At 45.3% G+C, this 20267-nt stretch overlaps 1 protein-coding gene and 1 long non-coding RNA gene across 2 annotated transcripts in view; both read left to right on the top strand.

Annotated features, from left to right (window-relative positions):
* Nucleotides 1–19166, top strand: part of LOC122935561 (zinc finger protein 84-like) — a 110452-nt gene extending 91286 nt beyond the window's left edge. The window contains exons 9-12 of the mRNA XM_044291328.1: nucleotides 11977–12016; nucleotides 12133–12230; nucleotides 13753–13810; nucleotides 17646–19166. Coding sequence (XP_044147263.1) covers nucleotides 11977–12016; nucleotides 12133–12230; nucleotides 13753–13810; nucleotides 17646–18880 — 1431 coding nt within the window. The 3' untranslated portion in view covers nucleotides 18881–19166. The remainder of the gene's footprint in view (nucleotides 1–11976; nucleotides 12017–12132; nucleotides 12231–13752; nucleotides 13811–17645) is intronic.
* Nucleotides 1833–11167, top strand: LOC122934851. The gene is made up of 3 exons (XR_006388708.1): nucleotides 1833–1890; nucleotides 6034–6178; nucleotides 11126–11167. It is a non-coding gene; the product is annotated as an uncharacterized LOC122934851 (long non-coding RNA).
* Nucleotides 19167–20267: the final 1101 nt, after the last annotated feature.

Raw genomic sequence — 20267 nt, forward strand, 5'->3', positions numbered from 1 at the left:
TATGGGGAGCGATCTGTGCAAGAAAAGAGAAACCATGGGGAGCGGTCTGTGTGAGAGAGAGAGGAAACCATGGGGAGCGGTCTGTGTGAGATAGTGGGAACTATGGGGAGCGATCTGTGCAAGAAAAGAGAAACCATGGGGAGCGGTCTGTGTGAGAGAGAGAGGAAACCATGGGGAGCGGTCTGTGTGAGAGAGGGGGAACCATGGGGAGCGGTCTGTGTGAGAGAGGGGGAACCATGGGGAGTGGTCTGTGTGAGAGAGGGGAACCATGGGGAGCGGTCTGTGTGAGAGAGGGGGAACCATGGGGAGTGGTCTGTGTGAGAGAGGGGGAGCCATGGGGAACGGTCTGTGTGAGAGAGGGGGAACCATGGGGAGTGGTCTGTGTGAGAGAGGGGGAACCATGGGGAGCAGTCTGTGTGAGAGAGGGGGAACCATGGGGAGCGGTCTGTGTGAGAGAGGGGGAACCATGGGGAGCGGTCTGTGTGAGAGAGGGGGGAACCATGGGGAGCGGTCTGTGTGAGAGAGGGGGAACCATGGGGAGCAGTCTGTGTGAGAGAGGGGGAACCATGGGGAGCGGTCTGTGTGAGAGAGGGGGAACCATGGGGAGCGGTCTGTGTGAGAGAGGGAACCATGGGGAGCGGTCTGTGTGAGAGAGGGAGAACCATGGGGAACAGTTTTCCCCATTTCCCTCTAGTCTCTGCTGTATATTGGAGGAGACTGCACTAACTTATCTGTAGAACCTATATCCTAGTGACTACAGGATCGATCCAAGGGATCTTGGGATGTTACAGGGTCACATGACACAGGGATCTCAAGTCTCCCGGACATTCAGGGACTCTCCCGCTATTAGATAGCGGCTCCCTGACGCCCGCATGTGAAACAATATTACCCGGAAAGGTTTACTCGCAGTAAACCTTTCCGGCAACCTGTAGCAGTGTCCCCTTCTCGGCGCGTGTGCACAGTGCAAGAAGAAGCCGATGCCAGCAGTCTGCAACGGCGCATCAGGCTGAGCCTGTGCGCACGCGCGGGATCTCAAAGCGGGAGGAGGGGGAGGGAGGGAGAGGCGGCACTGAGGAGTAGAAGGCGGCGCTGGGCACGAACGGCGATGCGTGCGGCCGGGCACCATGCATCCACAGACCTCCCCTGCTTGGGCACCTTAATTCAATGATTGACAGGTTAGTAAAACCTGTTTTTCCGCAGAATAAAGCTTTTATAAGGCCACCTTAGAAATCAGAATGCTACCCTGGACATGAGCAGATGTTTAGCTCACAGGGCTTATAGGTGGGGACAGAATCGCTTTAATCATATACATAAATATGATAATTTGGGGCAGGGTAATGAGCCCAGTCCTCCACACACACCATAGAGCAAAGTGTGCAGACACTGCATATGTTTGGAAAATGTAATAAAAAGTTTGTGAAAGAAAAAAAAAAGAAAACCTCCCGGAAATGAGTTTTTGCAGGTTGGGATGTCTGCATGACATGCTAAAGTCACATGGGTTTGGAATGTAGCAGAAGGGTCATATCTCCATCCCATGTGCTGTGGTAAGACATCAGAAGGTCTTCGATTTTAATGCCGTCTCCGTGGAGCCAAAAATCTTTCCACCTGAAGTCACGTGAGACTTTGGTGAATTAATTCGGTTTTCATTTCTGAATCTTTAAAAACATATGAAATTAGTAATCTGAAGCTCGATACGCTCAACCCTCGTCTCTACCCAGCATGGAGTTTAGACATTACCCTACAGGACCTTTGATGATGTCATGGTCATGTGATCAGTCACATGAGGGGAGGAGTAAAGCAGTGGAGGTTTTTCACAGTTGAGCACTTCCTGTCATGTGACCAGTGTGACGTCATCGCAGGTCCTGCAGCCCCAGGAGGTGAGATCTGCAGGTCAGTTATTGGACTTGGTTCTGGGTTTATTAGAATGGAGCGGTTCTATAGGTGATATATAGCAGGTCCAGCCAGCAGGGGGCAGCACCGGCCATAGAGAGTCTCTGCTCACAGGAGGGGAGTTCTCTTCAGACATGTCTGCTCCCCCCCTGGAATATTAGGAGACCCCCCAGACCCCTGTAAGAGGGGCTGTTCTCCTGGATTAGAGGGGTCTTCCATCACACACTGTTCTGTGATGTCACTAGGATATGGAGTCAGTGTGTGATCGGTGGGGACAACCTCTTCTAGATGAAGGGGCTGCAGCGCTGTGTCCTCTCCTCACTGTCCCTGCACAGCGGAGGCCGGAGCTCTAATGAGCAGGGACTGTGGAGGAGACTCAGCAGTAAAGCAGCTCTGCAGCCCCTTCATTCTCAGGATTAGTGGGGTCCTGATAGAGACGAGCCCCCACCTACCGCACACTGATGACGAGTCCTAGCGATAGAACCTCACGTTATGTGACGGGAATAGCCCTTTAATGCTGGTGATATTGGGGGTTCAGTGATGGCCGCAGGGATTGGGGTTTGCACAGTTGGGGGTAACTAATTGCACACACATGTGATAGTAACAAACCTGCAGCTGTGCGAGCAGTAGGACAAACCCCGGATCCATCACTGGCCCCGGAGCAGAACACCAGCGATTAGAGGAAAGAGGCGACTGACAGGACGGGGACAGGACTTCTCTTCATCTCCTTCCTGACCTGCGCTGATGATGGACATATTGGTGGATCTGGTGGCTGCGGTCGATGCACTTGTGAGATCAGCAGGAGTCCGTCTGTATTCGGCTTATTTCACACGAGCGATACGGATTGTGTCAGGAACTGAGAAAACGGATGGTTTTACACACAAGGTCAATCAGTGTTGTCTGTGGTTGTATCACCGTGACCGCAGCGACCAACGTGTCACACATAAGGGCTCGTCTCCTCAGTTCTGCTCTGTCTGGATGAGTTGTTCGGAGCGTCAGTTGCGCTCGGTTTGTGTCGGTTTTATCAGGTTTCAGTTATTTCTTTCCCAGGAAATGTAATGGAAACATGGCTGACAACAGCGAGGTCTATTAATGGTGGAGAGAAACGGAAGGTGCTCTGCTTGGAACCGTCTTCCGATGACATAATGCCAGGATTGCTGTTTTTAGGTCATCTTCCCAGAATGGTACCCATGATACCATCAACTCTCCCCCCCCCCCCCCACTGCTCTATTTATGGAAGAACAGATAAGTCGTCGTTCTCAGTACAAAGAGACACAAAAACAAACTCTTTTTTTTCCAGAAAGTGTCTTAACTGTAAAGAAAAAATATCCATGGTATCGCTGCAATCATTGTATTCCACAGAATCATTTACAATGTGATATATACATTATGGATTTTATAAATTGAGGACGAAAAAATTGACAGGTGAAAGCCCAAAATTGTCAGATCATTAAGGGGTTAATCAGAACCCCCAGGTTATTTCCCCCATAGATGACTATTTCCAGCGCTGGTGACGCTAGTTATCTGTGTATCTGTAGTTATATAATACAGGTGTGTAGACCGCTATAGTGTAAGGATCTATATACCTGTGTGTCCATAGACATGTAATGGGGCTGATTGTATTACTAAACATTAACCCCTTCAGTAACCTGCAATTTTCCATTTCTGCATTTTTGTTTGTTTACTACCAGCCTTTCTGGAGACACTGCTTTTTTTTATTTATTTTTTTATATTTCTCTTCATATGACTACCGTATCTGCGTCCGTATTGGGACACGCTGCAGTCTTTCCTGAACAGCCGACAATATCTGGGACTGTTATGTAAATTGATTACAGGTTACAGAGATACGGACTATAAGCCATCTGCTAAACACAGATCATGGTGAACGTTGCATAATGCAGAAGAATCCCTCCAATAAATACAGTTGTGTTCAAAATTATTCAACCCCCAATGCTGTAAAGGGTTTTAAGGAATTTAGTGTACATTTGTAATTGTGTTCAGAATGAAATCTTACAAGGACTTTTTAAAGAACCAAATGCAACTAAAATGACATCAATTGTTTTTGTAATACAGTATTAAATGTTTTTTTTGTGATTTCTTTATTGACACAATTATTCAACCCCTTAAAGACTACCACTCTTAAGAACAGAGGTTCATTCAAGTGTTTTCGATCAGGTATTAAATACACCTGTGGATATCAGGAGCAGCAATCAAGCATAATAAGCACCAATTAGGCAGATTTAAAAGGACTGTGATGCTCAGCTCCTTCTAGACATTTACTGGTGTGTTTACAAACATGGTGAAGTCAAGAGAATGGTCCAGGAAGACAAGAGAAGAGGTGATTTCTCTTCACAGGAAGGGCAATGGCTATAAGAAGATTGCAAAGATGTTAAACATACCAAGAGACACCATAGGAAGCATCATTCGCAAATTCAAGGCAAAGGGCACTGTTGAAACGCTACCTGGTCGTGGCAGAAAGAAGATGCTGACTTCGACTGCTGTGCTCTACCTGAAGCGCAAAGTGGAGAAAAGACCCCGTGTGACTGGTGAGGAACTGAAAAAAAGATTTGTCAGATGTGGGTACTGAAGTTTCAGCTCAGACAATAAGGCGCACACTGCGTAATGAAGGCCTCCATGCCAGAACTCCCAGGCGCACCCCCTTGCTGTCTCCAAAGAATAGGAAGAGTCGACTGCAGTATGCCAAAAGTCATGTGGACAAACCACAAAAGTTTTGGGATAGTGTTCTGTGGAATTAGAACTGTTTGGGCCCATGGATCAACGCTATGTTTGGAGGAGGAAGAACAAGGCCTATGAAGAAAAGAACACCTTACCTACTGTGAAGCATGGCGGGGGGTCAATCATGCTTTGGGGCTGTTTGCTTCTACAGGTACAGGGAAGCTTCAGCGTGTGCAAGGTACCATGAATTCTCTTCAGTACCAGGAGATATTGGATGAAAATTATGATGCAGTCCGTCACAAACCTGAGGCTTGGGAGACGTTGGACCTTTCAACAGGACAATGATCCCAAGCATACCTCCAAGTCCACTAAAGCATGGTTGCAGATTAAAGGCTGGAACATTTTGAAGTGGCCATCGCAGTCACCAGACTTAAATCCGATTGAGAACCTCTGGTGGGACTTAAAGAAAGCAGTTGCAGCGGGCAAGCCTAAGAATGTGACTGAACTGGAGGCTTTTGCCCATGAAGAATGGGCGAAGATACCCGTAGATCGCTGCAAGACACTTGTGTCAAGCTATGCTTCACGTTTCAAAGCTGCTATAACTGGAAAAGGATGTTGTACTAAGTACTAAGATTGAATGTCACTTGGGGGTTAAATAAAACTGATAATGATGTGAGCACAGAAAAGACATTTGTGGTTATTTCATTATAAATGTTATATTATATTTGTCTGACTTACAAGGGCCTCTTTGATTTAATTGTAAACAAGATGACTGAAATGATCAAAATCAATGTCAAACGGGCCAAAACACTCAATTTCAGTGGGGGTTTAATAATAAATAAATAAATAATAAATATAAAACACAAGATGTATCGGTGATATACACAACACTAATAAAAACACCAAGTGTGAAAGTGTATTCATAAAGATCCCAGTGATGACCATAAGATCATCAATGTCCCCAGTGGAGATCCCAATACACCTACATGACTAACTGAGCCACGAGGTCTCCTCTGGGTCCCAACACTTTTCCTCAATACTATTGGTTCATCAGGGGACAATGAGGTACAAAAATCAAAACAGAAACACATAAAATTACACATGTAAATAAGTAGATTACATTATAAAGCTCAATTCCAACACCAGAAATGTCCAAGCCAAAACTGACCAGCAGATCTCCATATTATTGTAGAATAAGAAATCCACATATGCTTCCTTTTTAGTGTAGTGAGGTTAAAAGGATAACAAATCAGAAGATCAGCAGATTATATCAGTTATATTCTCCGCACGTCCAGGTTATAATCTACAAATAATAAAACATAAAATAACATAGTAAAACAGTCTGCCTTTAAGTTAATCAAACAGAGAAATGCCCATAGCCGGTGTGCCAGATTAATCTACAAGGCGTCCCTGACCTACAAGTCACTGACTGTGCACTCCTAACCTGCACTCACTTGTTTCCCTCAGGTTCCTTACGTTCAGGACTCTCTTCTTTTGAAAGACAATGGTCCTTTCCATCAATGACCCACCAAGGATGGAGAAGGACAGAGACCACATGGCTGCAAGGATATTAGACCTCACCCTGGAGATCATCTCCTTGATAACTGGAGAGGTGAGAGTCTCACATGATATCTTTTGCTCTGGTAGACAGGCTAGCGGACGCAGTATAGAGACAATCACAAAGCCTTTAATTTAAACAGTTCAGTGTTTATTCACACATAAGGAAACACAATTGACCGTTCACAGTCTTGGTGTTTGTTCACACCATGCAATGTCCATAGAACAAAATCTTCACCTGGTTAGCAGTCTTTCCCCCAGCCGTCCACAGCAGGCTTTAGGGGCCTGTTTTCCAGCATGCAGCTTCCAAGCCTTTAGCACACCAATTTACAGATCCCAAACCAGAGTCTCCACAGCTTCTTTGTCAGATGGAGGATAAAACGCACCTAGCTGGGACTGCTGGCTGGGTTTATATAGGCCAATAAAGACCCGGCCTGGAGCGTGGGGTGGAGCCACCCACCCAGCACTGTGGCTACTCCCAGTAAGAGCCGGCCCGGATTGGCTTTACAGCCATACTAACAAATAATAGTGTCAATCAGCACTAGCTGCCACTGACACTTAAAACTACCAGCTCTTACCTCACCGAGGCCAGGAACCTCGGTGACACATACCTTCCGTCAATGACGGCTCCTTGCGCCTTCCTACATACCTCCCTCCTTTGTTCAACCCTGGAGGAGGTAAACACCCGCCAGACAGTGTACCCGGGACAGGGCATCTGCGTTTCCCTGTAACCTGCCTGCCCTATGTTCCATGGAAAATTAAAAGTTTTGTAATGACAAAAACCACCTGGTAACCCGAGCATTCCTCTCTTTGGCCTGGCTCATCCACTTGAGAGGGAAGTGGTCGGTCACCAGACAAAACTTTCTCCCCAACAGATAATAGCGGAGAGTCTCGAGTGACCATTTGATGGCCAGGCACTCTCTCTCCACTATACTGTACCTAGTCTCGGCTGGGGTAAGCTTCCAGCTTAGGAAAACAACAGGATGTTACTCCCCATTGATGTCCTGAGAGAGTACAGCTCCGAGGCCTACTTCAGAGGCATCGGTCTGTACCACAAACTCCCTCTTGAAGTCAGGCATCACCAATACTGGGGACCCACACAGAGCAGACTTCAAAGCGGAGAAAGCCTTTTCCGCCTGCTCATTCCACTGAACCGTCACTGACTTGCGTCCCTTCAAAAAGCCTGTCAATGGTGTGGCGACTGTAGCAAAGTGGGGGACAAACCTCATATAGTACCCCACCATACCCAGGAACGACTTTACTTGCCGAGTAATGACAGGTCGGGGCCAATTCCTAATTGACTCAATTTAGTTTACCTGAGGTTTGATAATTTCGCGCCCAATAAAATACCCCAGGTACTTGGTCTCTCTTAACCCTGTCATGCACTTTTTCAGATTAGCAGTTAAGCCAGCCTTCCTAAGGGAGTCCACTACAGCCTGTACTTTAGGTAGGTGACTTTCCCAGTCGGTGCTGTGGATAATGATATCGTCCAGGTACGCCGAAGCGTACCAACTATGTGGATGGAGTACAATGTCCATTAGCCTTTGAAACGTGGTGGGAGCGCCATGTAGACCAAAGGGTAATACCTTGTACTGATACACCCCCTCTGGCGTGATGAAAGCCGTTTTTTCCTTGGCAGCCTCCGTCAAGGGTACCTGCCAGTACCCTTTGGTGAGGTCCAACACAAAAAAATGCCGGGCTTGGCCTAACCTCTCAATAAGCTCATCCACTCGGGGCATGGGATACGCATCAAACTTGAACACCTCATTCAGTTTGCGGAAGTCGTTACAGAACGGTAATGTCCCGTCCGGCTTGGGTATCAAGACTAACGGACTAGCCCTTTTCACTTTTTGACTCCTCGATGACACCTAGCTGGAGCATTAGTTGCACTTCCTCCGTGATGGCTTGTCGCAGAGCCTCGGGTACCCGGTATGGTTTTAACCGGACTGTTGCTTGAGGCTCAGTGATAATGTCATGTCGGAGTATGGAAGTGCGACCAGGAAGGTCCGAGAACACATCCATGTTCGAACTAATGAACTCCCTGGCTTCCTGAGCCTGTTTAGAGGAGAGGCTGTCAGAACTTTTCACTGTGTCTGCTGCTTCCCTTACTTCAGACAGAGGGGCCAAAACCGCCTCCCCTGGGAACCCTGGACGTGGGCTGTCTTCAGTACAAGTTTCCCTATCTTTCCAGGGTTTGGGGAGATTCACATGGTACACCTCCCTGGCTGGTGTACCTTGTAATCTACCTCTCCAATTTTTTCAAGCACCTCATAGGGCCCCTGCCACCTAGCTAGGAACTTACTGTCTATGGTTGGTTCCAGAACCAATACCCCATCACCCAGGTTAAAGGTCCGGACCCGAGCCTGCTTATTATAGATCCTACTCTGGACTCGCTGTGCTGCCTCCATATGCTCCCTAACCAGAGGTAAAACTGTTTCCATCCGTCCTTGCATCTGGGTGACATACTCAACAACACTTTTGTGCGGTGTGGGTTGTTGTTCCCACACCTCTTTAGCTACGTCTGCTGTATAGCAGTTCAAAGGGCAAGAACCCAGTAGAGGCCTGGGGCACCCCTCCCATCCTTAGACACCACTCTTTTTAGCATATTTTTTAATGTTTGATTAAACCTCTCTACCAGGCCATCCGTTTGTGGATGATACACGGACGTCCGTAACTGTTTTATGTGGAGCAACTTACAGAGTTCCCTCATGACCTTGGATATAAACGGGATCCCTTGGTCAGTCAGAACCTCCTTAGGCAGACCCATGCGAGAAAACATCTCCATTAACTCCTTAGCTATGAGTTTGGCTGATGTATGCCGCAGTGGCACCACCTCCGGGTACCGAGTGGCGTAGTCGAGGACGACCAAGATGTGTTGGTGTCCTCTAGCAGACTTCGGTACCGGGCCTAGGAGATCCATAGCGATTCGCTCGAATGGGACCTCGATAATCGGGAGGGGTACCAGGGGACTACGGAAATGTGGCTGGGGGCTGGTTATCTGGCAGGTTGGGCAAGACTTACAATATTCTTCTACCTCTCTGAACACATTGGGCCAGTAAAACCGCTGTAGAATCCGGTCCTGCGTTTTTTGCATTCCCAGATGAACCTCGAGAACATGCTGGTGGGCTAACTCCATCACGAGCTTGCGATAAGCCTGAGGCACCACCAACTGTTCAATGGATTCACCTCGCAGCTGGTTTACCCGAAACAACATATCTTGAGGAACCACAAAATGGGGAAACACCGACTCTGCCCCCAGTTGTTGTGGTTCCCCATCTATTATTAATACATTTTCCAAGGCTCAGGATAGGGTTGGGTCCCGATGTTGTGCAGTACCAAAATTATCCCCGGAGACATTGAAGTCGGCTAGCTCCGGACCTGGCGGCAAGTCCTCCCTGTCTCCCACCATCACACTTAGCGGTGTTGTCTCCCCCTCTTCCACCAAAGCGGCGGTCACCCCTACCGCTGGCCCTTTGGACTCAGGTTCCCAGGGTTCTGGTCTCCCCCCTGAGCCGGGCCACTCTGCTACGGTTATATCTGTCTCACGGGTATCGATAACTTTCATATCCGGCCACAGTGCCGGGAAACCGGGGAAGTCTCTCCCAATTATTAGTTCATACGGTAACTTTGTGGCAATGGCCAAATCATTAGTCCACCTGCCGGCCACCGTTAATAGAGAAACCAGGGCGGTGGGATAGTCTAAGTTTTAAGACCCCATGAATGCACACAACGCCGACCTTTCGGCCAGGATACTCGACAGGCCGCACCAGGGAAGCTCTTACTAGGGACACCAGGCTCCCTGAATTCAGAGGTGCCACCGCCAGAGTGTCCCCCACTTTCACCTGGCACAGGTGGCTATTGTCTACAGTCTCGGAGGTACCTGTGGCAAACAGCTTCCTGGCATACAATGAGTGGCGGTAGCCATAGTTGGTATCCATGGGTTCCCCCCGATGGGGATAGTCGGCCCTTATGTGTCCAGGCTCATGACACTGCCAGCAAACCACCAGGGCTGGGTCTGCAGGGGATACGTCCCGGGCGGGTTTGGCTGGCACCGGCCGCCGGGTCTGGGGTGGAAATTTGACTTGCCCCCTCCCGCAAGAACCTCCCTGCAGATTTCTGGTGGCCTTGTAGCGCTCCATCAGGTCGACCATCTCTAAGGCATTACCAGGAGACGGTTGGCCGATCTAGTGCTGGAGAGGGTACGACAAAGCCCTCCAAAACTCATCCTCCAACAGACGGTCCTGCATTGCAGTGGGAGTCAATATGTCAGGCTGCAACCATTTCTGCAACCGCTATAGCAGGTCATAATATTGTGGTCTGGCGGGTTCAGCCGAGTTAAATTCCCACTGGTGCACCCGCTGAGCCCGGAGCTGTAAATTTACCCCCAGTCTCGCCAGGCTTTCCTCACTGCGTTTGCCCGCATCCGACACCAATTGTTGGGTTTTGCTCTGATAGACAGGCTAGCGGACGCAGTATAGAGGCAATCACAAAGTCTTTAACTTAAACAGTTCAGTGTTTATTTACACATAAGGAAACACAAAATGACCGTTCACAGTCTTGGTGTTTGTTCACACCATGCAATGTCCATAGAACAAAATCTTCACCTGGTTAGCAGTCTTTTCCTTAGCCGTCCACAGCAGGCTTTAGGGGCCTGTTTTCCAGCATGTAGCTTCCAAGCCTTTAGCACACCAATTCACAGATCCCAAACCAGAGTCTCTACAGCTTCCCTGTCAGATGAAGGATAAACACACCCAGCTGAGACTGCTGGCTGGGTTTATATAGGCCAATAAAGACCCGGCCTGGAGCGTGGGGAGAAGCCACCCACCCAACACTTTGGCTACTCCCAGTAAGAGCCGGCCCGGATTGGCTTTACAGCCATTCTAACAAATATAGTGTCAATCAGCACTAGCTGCCGCTGATACTAGTAATAAAACAGGGAAATGACTGGAAAGGTGAGGGATTCTTAGAATCTCTGTAGTGATCGGCGTCTCCCCATACACAGGATTACAAGGTAGTGAAGAAGTCGTCTGGTGAGTGTGTGACACCCTGTGTGTCAGGAGGATGGAGCAGGACCCAGAGCCCCATCACCGAGCCTCCACCTCATTCCCTGATACATGAGGAGAAGATCCTAGAACTTACCACCGGGATCACTGAGCTGCTGAGCGGAGAGGTGAGCGCTGCTGGGAATGCTGGGACATTATACAATAACACCAAGAGAGGGGTCTGGTAATGACTGTATCCTCGTGTTGTCAGGTTCCTATAAGGTGTCAGGATGTCGCTGTCTATTTCTCCATGGAGGAGTGGGGGTATTTAGAAGAACACAAGGATCTGTACAAGGACAGAGACCACATGGCTGCAAGGATATTAGACCTCACCCTGGAAATCATCTCCTTGATAACTGGAGAGGTGAGAGTCTCACATGACATCACTCTTATCTCTAGTAATAAAACAGGGAAATGACTGGAAAGGTGAAGGATTCTTAGAATCTCTGTAGTGATCGGCGTCTCCCCGTACACAGGATTACACAGTAGTGAAGAAGTCGTCTGGTGAGTGTGTGACACCCCGTGTGTCAGGAGGATGGAGCAGGACTCAGAGCCCCATCATCGGGCCTCCACCTCATTCCCTGATGCATGAGCAGAAGATCATAGAACTTACCACCAGGATCACTGAACTGCTGAGCGGAGAGGTGAGCGCTGCAGGGAATGCTGGGACATTATACAATAACGCCAAGGGAGGGGTCTGGTAATGACTGTGTCCTTGTGTTGTCAGGTTCCTATAAGGTGTCAGGATGTCACTGTCTATTTCTCCATGGAGGAGTGGGAGTATTTAGAAGAACACAAGGATCTGTACAAGGACGTCATGATGGAGAATCCCCAGTCCCTCACATCACCAGGTAAGAGGAGACCTTCCATGACTGTAGAGATAGGAACAGTTCTGAGAGTCAGATTCCCCATCATCTGATCTTCACATATAGACAATGTATTCAGTCGCTGTGTGTATTTTCTACAGATGGATCCAGTCAGAGAAATCCACCAGAGAGATGTCCCAGTCCTCTGTATTCCCAGGACTGTCCACAGGAAAAGCAGAATGTCCCACTGGATTATCAAGTAAGTGCAGCTGAGGTTTCTACCTATCCTCTACAGACTGATGTCAGAGGCATAACTAGAAATGGCAGCTTGGAATCTCCTCCAACCCCCACCAGTACACAGGTCGCCGTCTGTTGCCATCTCTCCACACACAAATTTAGGCTTTAAAAAAGCCCCGGCTCAATCTCCTCCTAAGTGTATGAAAGGGTCTTCCTGCCACATAAGCCTGCACCTGCTTCATAGTCACGTCACTTGAGAATGTCATGTGACCCCGTGACATCAGAGGATCCTTAAGGTGCATGGGATTTATACAGTATATACAGTACACACACACTGTCACTTACAGACATTCTGGGTTACTTTGGGGCCATCGCTCTTTGCTGCTTCCACAGCTGATTTTCTTTGCTTCCTTATATGCCGGAACCCCAGCAGCAGTGGAGTATACTGTAGGCTCTATTGCATCTTGTTATTGGCTACAAATGGTTTCTGGTGTCATAAAGATTGTATTAAATGTTCTCCTGTTTGGGCATCCACTTGGCAGCTGAGATTCAATGTGGGTAAAAGTAAAGTCCTGCAGAGTAGATGTAAGTCATAGACTAAGGGTACTTTCACACTAGTGTTTTTCTTTTCCAGCAATGAGTTCCGTCAAAAGGGCTCAATGCCGGAAAAGAACTGATCAGTTTTATCCCCATGCATTCTGAATGGAGAGCAATCCGTTCAGGATGCATAAGGATGTCTTCCGTTCAGTCATTTTGACTGATGAAGCAATAGAGATAACCGTAGCATTCTACGGTTTTATCTCTGGCGAAAAAAACTGAAGACTTGCCTGAATGCCGGATCCGGCATTTTTTTCCATAGGAATGTGTTAGTGCCGCATCCGGCATTCAAAATACCGGAATACCGGATCCGTCCTTCCAGTCTGCGCAGGTGCAGACCGAGAAAAAAGGTGAAAAAAATAAATGCCGGAACAATTTTTTTGACTGATCAGGTATTTTTAAGTCTTACTAATGCCATTAGTTGGCATACGTTTTGCCAGATCACTCTGCTGCAAGTCTGAAAGTAGCCTAAATGACAGCACAATGCCAGTCAGCTGCATCTACAGCAGATACTGTCCTGTATTAACAGTCAGTGACTGACTCATCAGGTACAGAATCTTCCTGCTTTTGCAAAACATTATTACCTTCTCATCTAGAATCAGGTCACCACAAAGGACGAGAGCAAGTGGATATAAGGTTCAGTCTCCAGAAGCAATGACAGGCTTTTTACCATACAGTAATGTAAGAACTGGAGGTGATGAGCTCAGCGTCCTCTCCAGGATAGGATCAGGTCATTTCATGCAGAAAAATGTCACATTTCATATGTGTAAGATACTTGTCTGAATGTTGATCCTGTCTGATCACCACGTGAGGAGATCCTTCTTCTTCAGGGCAGAAAGGTTCATGTCTTCTAGGGGAGTTTGATCTTCGCCTGGATATAAGATAAGCTAGCAGTGCAGTATAGTTTTCTGTTTTCTCATGTCTTTAATGTGGGATCTTTACTGCAGGAAAGTTCTGGTGGTACGACGAGTGAGCTCAAAAAACCCGGATCAGTGTCCGCGAATGGTAAGAACCTTTCATAAATCTCGTTTGACTGTAAATGTCTTTATTAATGGGAAATCTGATCGGAAATTCAGAGAAACCTCCTCCTCCTGGATATAGTGCCCCAATATATTCATTATCTTCCTCGGCACCGGTACAATGTGACACAATATGGACAGAAACAATTACAAAAAGACTGGAGGGTAAATGCCGTTTCTGAGTAAAGGTCACATGATACGATAGGCCTCAGTTATAATCCTGTAGTATATGGACCCATGGGGTGTTATTATTATTATTATTAGGTGTTATTTGCACTGTATTTGTATTATTTAAATAGTACAGGTGTTTTTGGACGCGGTGATGCCCATGATGTTTCATTTTTTAATTTATTACTTTTTTATTCTAAGGGAAGCAGGTGATTTGAATTTAAAATTTATTTATTTTTGTAAAACTTTTTAAACTTTTTTTAAATCACCCAAAGTAACTATAACAAGCAATCATTAAATTGCCACTTCTATTCCGTAATGGATATCTATGCATATACAAGATGCAATATATTGCAATGCAATGCTGCCTCCTGCAGGCCAGCATTGGAATATACTAGTAATTGAGCTGGAAGCCTTGTGAAGGCTCGGGCCTATTACTAGTATGGGACTCCTTCCTTGATCTCAGCCAGGGGACGGTGGCCCAGTCCGGGAAGCTCGCGGCTCCCAGTTTTAGCTCTCCCAGATGCTGTGGTCAAATGTGACAATGGCACCTGAGAGCGCCAAAACCGGGAGCCGATCACTATCTAATCATTATCTGTGTATTCGTCATATCTGACTCTGAACCGATGTCACCGATCAGTACCCTAGCCTATTTCATATAATAGACCAGAATGCCATCACTTTCTTAAAGGGGTTATGCAGCAATTCATATTATTGATCCTTACGTTACGACTAAGGGTCTTAGTACCCGAAACGCGTCAACGCTATTCTGTTGTACCAAGTGGCATTTTGTCATGTCTACATGATGTTCCAATAAAGAAGCAGTTTTAACATGGATCCAATTTGAATCTGAGACCTATCCTTTCAAAATTACCTGCATCCTCAGAATAGGTCATTAATATCAGATTGGCGGGGGTCTGACACCCGGTGCCCCCGCTAATAAGCTGTTAGTAGAGGAGCGCTGCTTTTCTTCATTATACTGCCTGTCATGTTGAAAGTTTGGGCGGCGCAGTGTAATGACAGGTACTCTCTCCATTCACTTGCAGCTGCCTCCTCTTCAAACAGCTGATCAGTGGGGGTGCCGGCGGTCGTACCCCTGCCAATCTGATATTGATGACCTGAGGATAGATCATTAATATATATTGCTGCACAACCCCTTTAATTGTTTCACTCACAGTCCTGGCTATATGGCTGGTGACAGGGCGCCTGCAGTACAACACCGCCAATGATATCAGACAGTAAGAGAAAATATGTTTTTTTTAAAGTAATTGTATTTTACATACATAATGAAGTACTGATTGGTTCTGTCCCCTCTAAATATTATATCCCCTTTTTGCAATGATATTTATTGTAATGTGGTGAGTCAGGGATCGTTAGATAACATGCACGTATCCCCCATTGTACTGAGAAGGCTGCATTCCTGAGTGATTATCTCTGCCCTGCGTGCCGCACATTATCTCTGCCCTGCGTGCCGCACACTGGACGTCCTTAGGGGGAGAGGCTGAAAGGGATAAACCTTGTGAAGGACAGTTAATGGGAACTCCATTGAACATCATCCAGGTAGAATGTTGTAGATCTGTCTCTGTTTCTTATCACCATGGGGTGTCGGCCATGTGCGACTACATGGCGACAGGAGTCCCCCCCCCATATTGTATAGTGTTACAGGCCAGTGATTATTTACTTTTAGTACTCTGTATATGATTTGTCTGTTTTACATTTTTTATCACATTAAGTAAATATATTTATTCACTTAGCCTGCATAAGCTTATTTATTCTCAAGTTTTCTGAATTTACGTTAAAGCAAAGACCAAAGTTCCTCTACATGTTTTGCCATCCAACCGTCATGATCAGGGTTCAGGAGCTTAAAGGGTTTTCCAGGATTTTAATATTGATGACCTATCCTCAGGTTAGTTTATCAATATCATATTGGCGGGGGTCCGACATCTGGCACCCCCACCAATCAGTTGATTGAAGAGAAGGCCGCGCTTCGTGCAAGTGCTGCCTTCCTTTCATTGTTTACCCGCTTGTCGTCGACATCGCAGCAGTGAGCAGTGTAATTACAAGAAGCCATCCTATTCACTTCTATGGGACGGCTTTTTCCTATTTAAGTGTATTCGAGCAATCATACTGATCTGCAGAATAAGGTCTCATGCAAACGACCGTTGAGTGCTTTGCGGTCCGCAAATTGCGGATCCACAAAACACGGATTGCATCCGTGTGCGTTCCTCAATTTGCAGAACGGCACGGACAGCCATTAATATAACTGCCTATTTTTGTCCTCAAAATGGACAAGAATAGGTTACCACGGAACAGAACAACGGATGCGGACTTGACACGAAGTGCTGTCCGCATCTTTTGCGGCCCCATTGAAGTGAATGGGTCCGCCTCTAAGCCGTGTGCATGAAGCCTAAAGCAAACATATTTTTTATGCCACTTGGTAAACATTGTAAAATGCAAAAATCAGTGGTGGAATTGCTGTTGTTTTTTCACATTCCCACCCAAAAAGAGTTAACAAAAATAAATAATTAAGTTGTATGTGCCCTAAAATTGCAAGTAAATATAGATGCAGCAATGGAACAACAGGGAAAAAAAGGGGTTAAGGGGGATACCAGGGCTGAGAATGGAAAAAGGAAAGGAGTAAGAAAAATAAAGAAGAAAGTTGCCATAATATGTAAAGCACAAATAGGGCACAACAGCGATCAAAACAAAAGGAGGAGAAGATGTATCAGAGCTTGTTGAAAGGAAAATGGAGTTGCTGCCCATGACAACCAATCAAATCACATATTTAATTTTCCAAAAGGTTGTCCTATTATAGTTGGAAGCTCTAGTTTTGATAATTCGCACTTGGGTGAGATATGGTTTTGTAAAGCAAATAGGGCCATACATTAAGCGTATACACAGGTGGTGTGTACATGTTCATGCTGAATTTACTTCCTCTCATGATATTTATTATATACATTTTTTTGTAGTATCTGTAATTTCTGGAACTTTTGTTGTCTGTTGACATTGGGATGTATTGGACTGTATGGTCTGCATAGAAACATCTATCATCTTCTCTACAAGGGATTATATTCTTGGACAACAAAAAACTCCCAAAAACTTAAGACGAGATCAGACGGGCTGATAGATCGACTGGTTGTCAGGAAGGAAGCGTTCTTTCCGGACAGCTGGCTGCTCGCTCAGTGAAGGAGAACTCTGCATTTTCAAGCAGCGAACTCTTTCATAGTATGAGGACGAGGGATCGCTATGCTATAGAGATCCCTCATCCTCATACAGAATCATTATTTCTGGGCAGCAGATCGCTGTTTAGACCACACGATCTGCTGTCCAGAAACGATGATTGGTGGTGCCTGCATGAACAGCAGGATCACCTGATGAACAAGTGTTTTGCTATCGTTTATCGGGTGCTCAGCGGCACATTTAGATGGCGAGATTATCGGGAATATCGCTCGCAGGAACTGTCATTCCAGATAATTAAGGCGATTATTGGTTCCTTTAAATCTACCTTTACTGAAACTCTACACTATACTGTTATTTTACATGTCTTATTTATTTTATGTTTTATGGCTTAATATTGTTTCAAAAAAGCTTGATTGATTAATAAAAAAATAATTTGCTTTGGGAAAAAAAATTACTTTTGTTTAATTTTCTAGGTGAAAACGGGATGAGAGTATACCATAAGAATCTTCATTTATCTTCCTATGATAAAGCAGAAGATAACAATACCACACAAGCTAATTCAATAACTCCTAATGTAACCTCAGTCCTTCAGAGTGGGGATCTATCCACCGATACTGCTGGTCACAAGAAGCCTTCATCGTATCAATCACTGACTGGCAAAACAAGAACTAAACAGAAGCGTGGAAAAAATATTTCACATGGGAAACCTATTAAGAAGAAATCTAATCTTTCTTTACATGAGAGAAATTGCAGAGATAAAAAGTCATTTTCATGCTCTGAATGTGGAAAATCTTTTACCAGGAAATATATTCTAGTTCGACATCAGAGAACTCACACAGGGGAGAAGCCGTATTCATGTTCAGAATGTGGAAAAGGTTTTATGTGGAAATGCTCTATAAAGAAACATCAGAATATGCACACAGGGGAGAAGTCATTTTCATGTACAGAATGTCAGAAATGTTTTAGTCAGAAAATTGGTCTTGTGAGACATCAGAGAATTCACACAGGAGAGAAGCCGTTTCTGTGTCCTGAATGTGGGAAGTGTTTTCGTGTGAAATCAATCCTTGCAGCACATCAAAGAATTCACACAGGAGAGAAGCCGTTTCTGTGTCCTGAATGTGGAAAGTGTTTTAGTAATAAATCAGAGCTTGTTTTACATCAAAGATTTCACACAGGAGAGAAGCCATTTTTATGCTCAGAATGTGGGAAATGTTTTAATCAGAAACCAAGTTTAATTAAGCATCAGAGAACTCACACAGGGGAAAAGCCATTTCCATGTATTGAATGTGGAAAGTGTTTTAGTAATAAATCAGATCTTGTTCCACATCAAAGAATTCACACAGGAGAGAAGCCATTTTCATGTATTGAATGTGGAAAATGTTTTAGTACTAAATCAGAACTTGTTCTACATCAAAGAATTCACACAGGAGAGAAGCCATTTTCATGCTCAGAATGTGGAAAATGTTTTAGTAGGAATTCAATTTTAATTAGGCATCAGAGAACTCACACAGTAGAGAAGCCAATTTCATGTTCAGTATGTGGAAAATGTTTTAGTAGGAATTCAATTTTAATTAGGCATCAGAAAACTCACACAGTAGAGAAGCCATTTTCATGTTCAGTATGTGGGATATGTTTTTTCCTTCAATCGAGTTTAACTCGGCATCAGAGAGCTCACACAGGAGAGACGTCTGACATTTCTTCAAGATAGGTCATCAATATCAGATTGGGGGTGTTTCAAAACTTGAGACCCCCACTGATTAGCTTCTTGAGGAGGCCTCCTTGCAGCTTACAAAGCACAATGCTTTCCAATGCTCGGTATTGCAACTCAGTCTCATTCACTTCAATATCACTGAGCTGCTTCTAGGGAATATTAACGATGAATGAGACTACAGAATACAGTTCAAACTTTTCACCCTCACCCACAAAGCTCTCCACAGTGCTGCACCTCCATATATCTCCTCGCTTATCTCCATCTACCACCCTACTCGTGCTCTCCGTTCTGTTAGCAACCTAAGATTCATAACCTCCATAATTCGTACCTCTCACTCCCATCTTCAAGACTTTTCTCGAGCTGCACCTACCCTCTGGAATACTCTGCCCCGGAATACTAGGTCAATTCACAACTTCTCCACCTTCAAACGTGCCTTAAAAACACATCTTTTCAGGCAGGCTTATCAAGCTAGCTAAAATGACTTTTCCCAGACTAAACCTTTCCCCCACCAACTCCTCTGGCCTAAACTCGTTCCTCTAGTAGTCCCAAAGCCAAAGCAGATCGTCTGGCATCACTCCTGTCAGTTCAAAAATGGCTCAAATCCTACATATCACAATCAACTACCTTTATGTATCATCCCCAATTCCTCATAGATTGTAAGGTCTTTTCAGTTGCATATTAGCCAGTTACTTTTGTTTTGTACATGAACCCTATGAATTTGTAAAGCGCTGCAGAATATGGTGGCGCTATATAAATACATTTTATTATTCTATTATTATAAATGAGACGGTTGGCGTAGAAAGCAGACGCAAGGCTTACCTGAGCTGATCGGCAGGGTTCCCTGGTGCTGTCAATTGCTGCTAAAGGTGTTGTCATCGTGGCCATAACAGGTGACTGTCACATCACAACCACTTATACTGGAAGTGATTTATCAATGGCTACTTGAATTACAGATATGATCTATAGAGCTGAAGATGTGGAGAACCCTACTATCAGAATGTAAATTTTTCAAACAAATGGTTCATGAGTGTTTAGTCTGAGAAAAATAAAAAAATCTCAACTAAAGGGGGAAAGTACTGCTGTAGTAAAGATAATTTTTCATCTTTGATCTGTCATTAAATATCTCAAGTTTTCTTAACATGGAATTTAATTTACTGAGTTACAAGCTCTTACCACAGAATGGTCAAATTCTAGGACCCAGTATGACTGCTAATGTGCCTCATTTTGTGGATTGTTCACAATTCTTATGAGGATTTACATTTTTACATCCCACTCTTAATATTACCAAATTGAATCCCTCATTTCCAGTTCACAGAACAGACTACCGTATATGAAAGAAAGTATTTTGGTGCCCATGATGAAGGTTCCTTCTTTGTGGATGAAG

The sequence above is a fragment of the Bufo gargarizans genome, chromosome 4 (assembly GCF_014858855.1).
Source record: "Bufo gargarizans isolate SCDJY-AF-19 chromosome 4, ASM1485885v1, whole genome shotgun sequence".
In the NCBI taxonomy this organism is placed as follows: domain Eukaryota; kingdom Metazoa; phylum Chordata; class Amphibia; order Anura; family Bufonidae; genus Bufo; species Bufo gargarizans.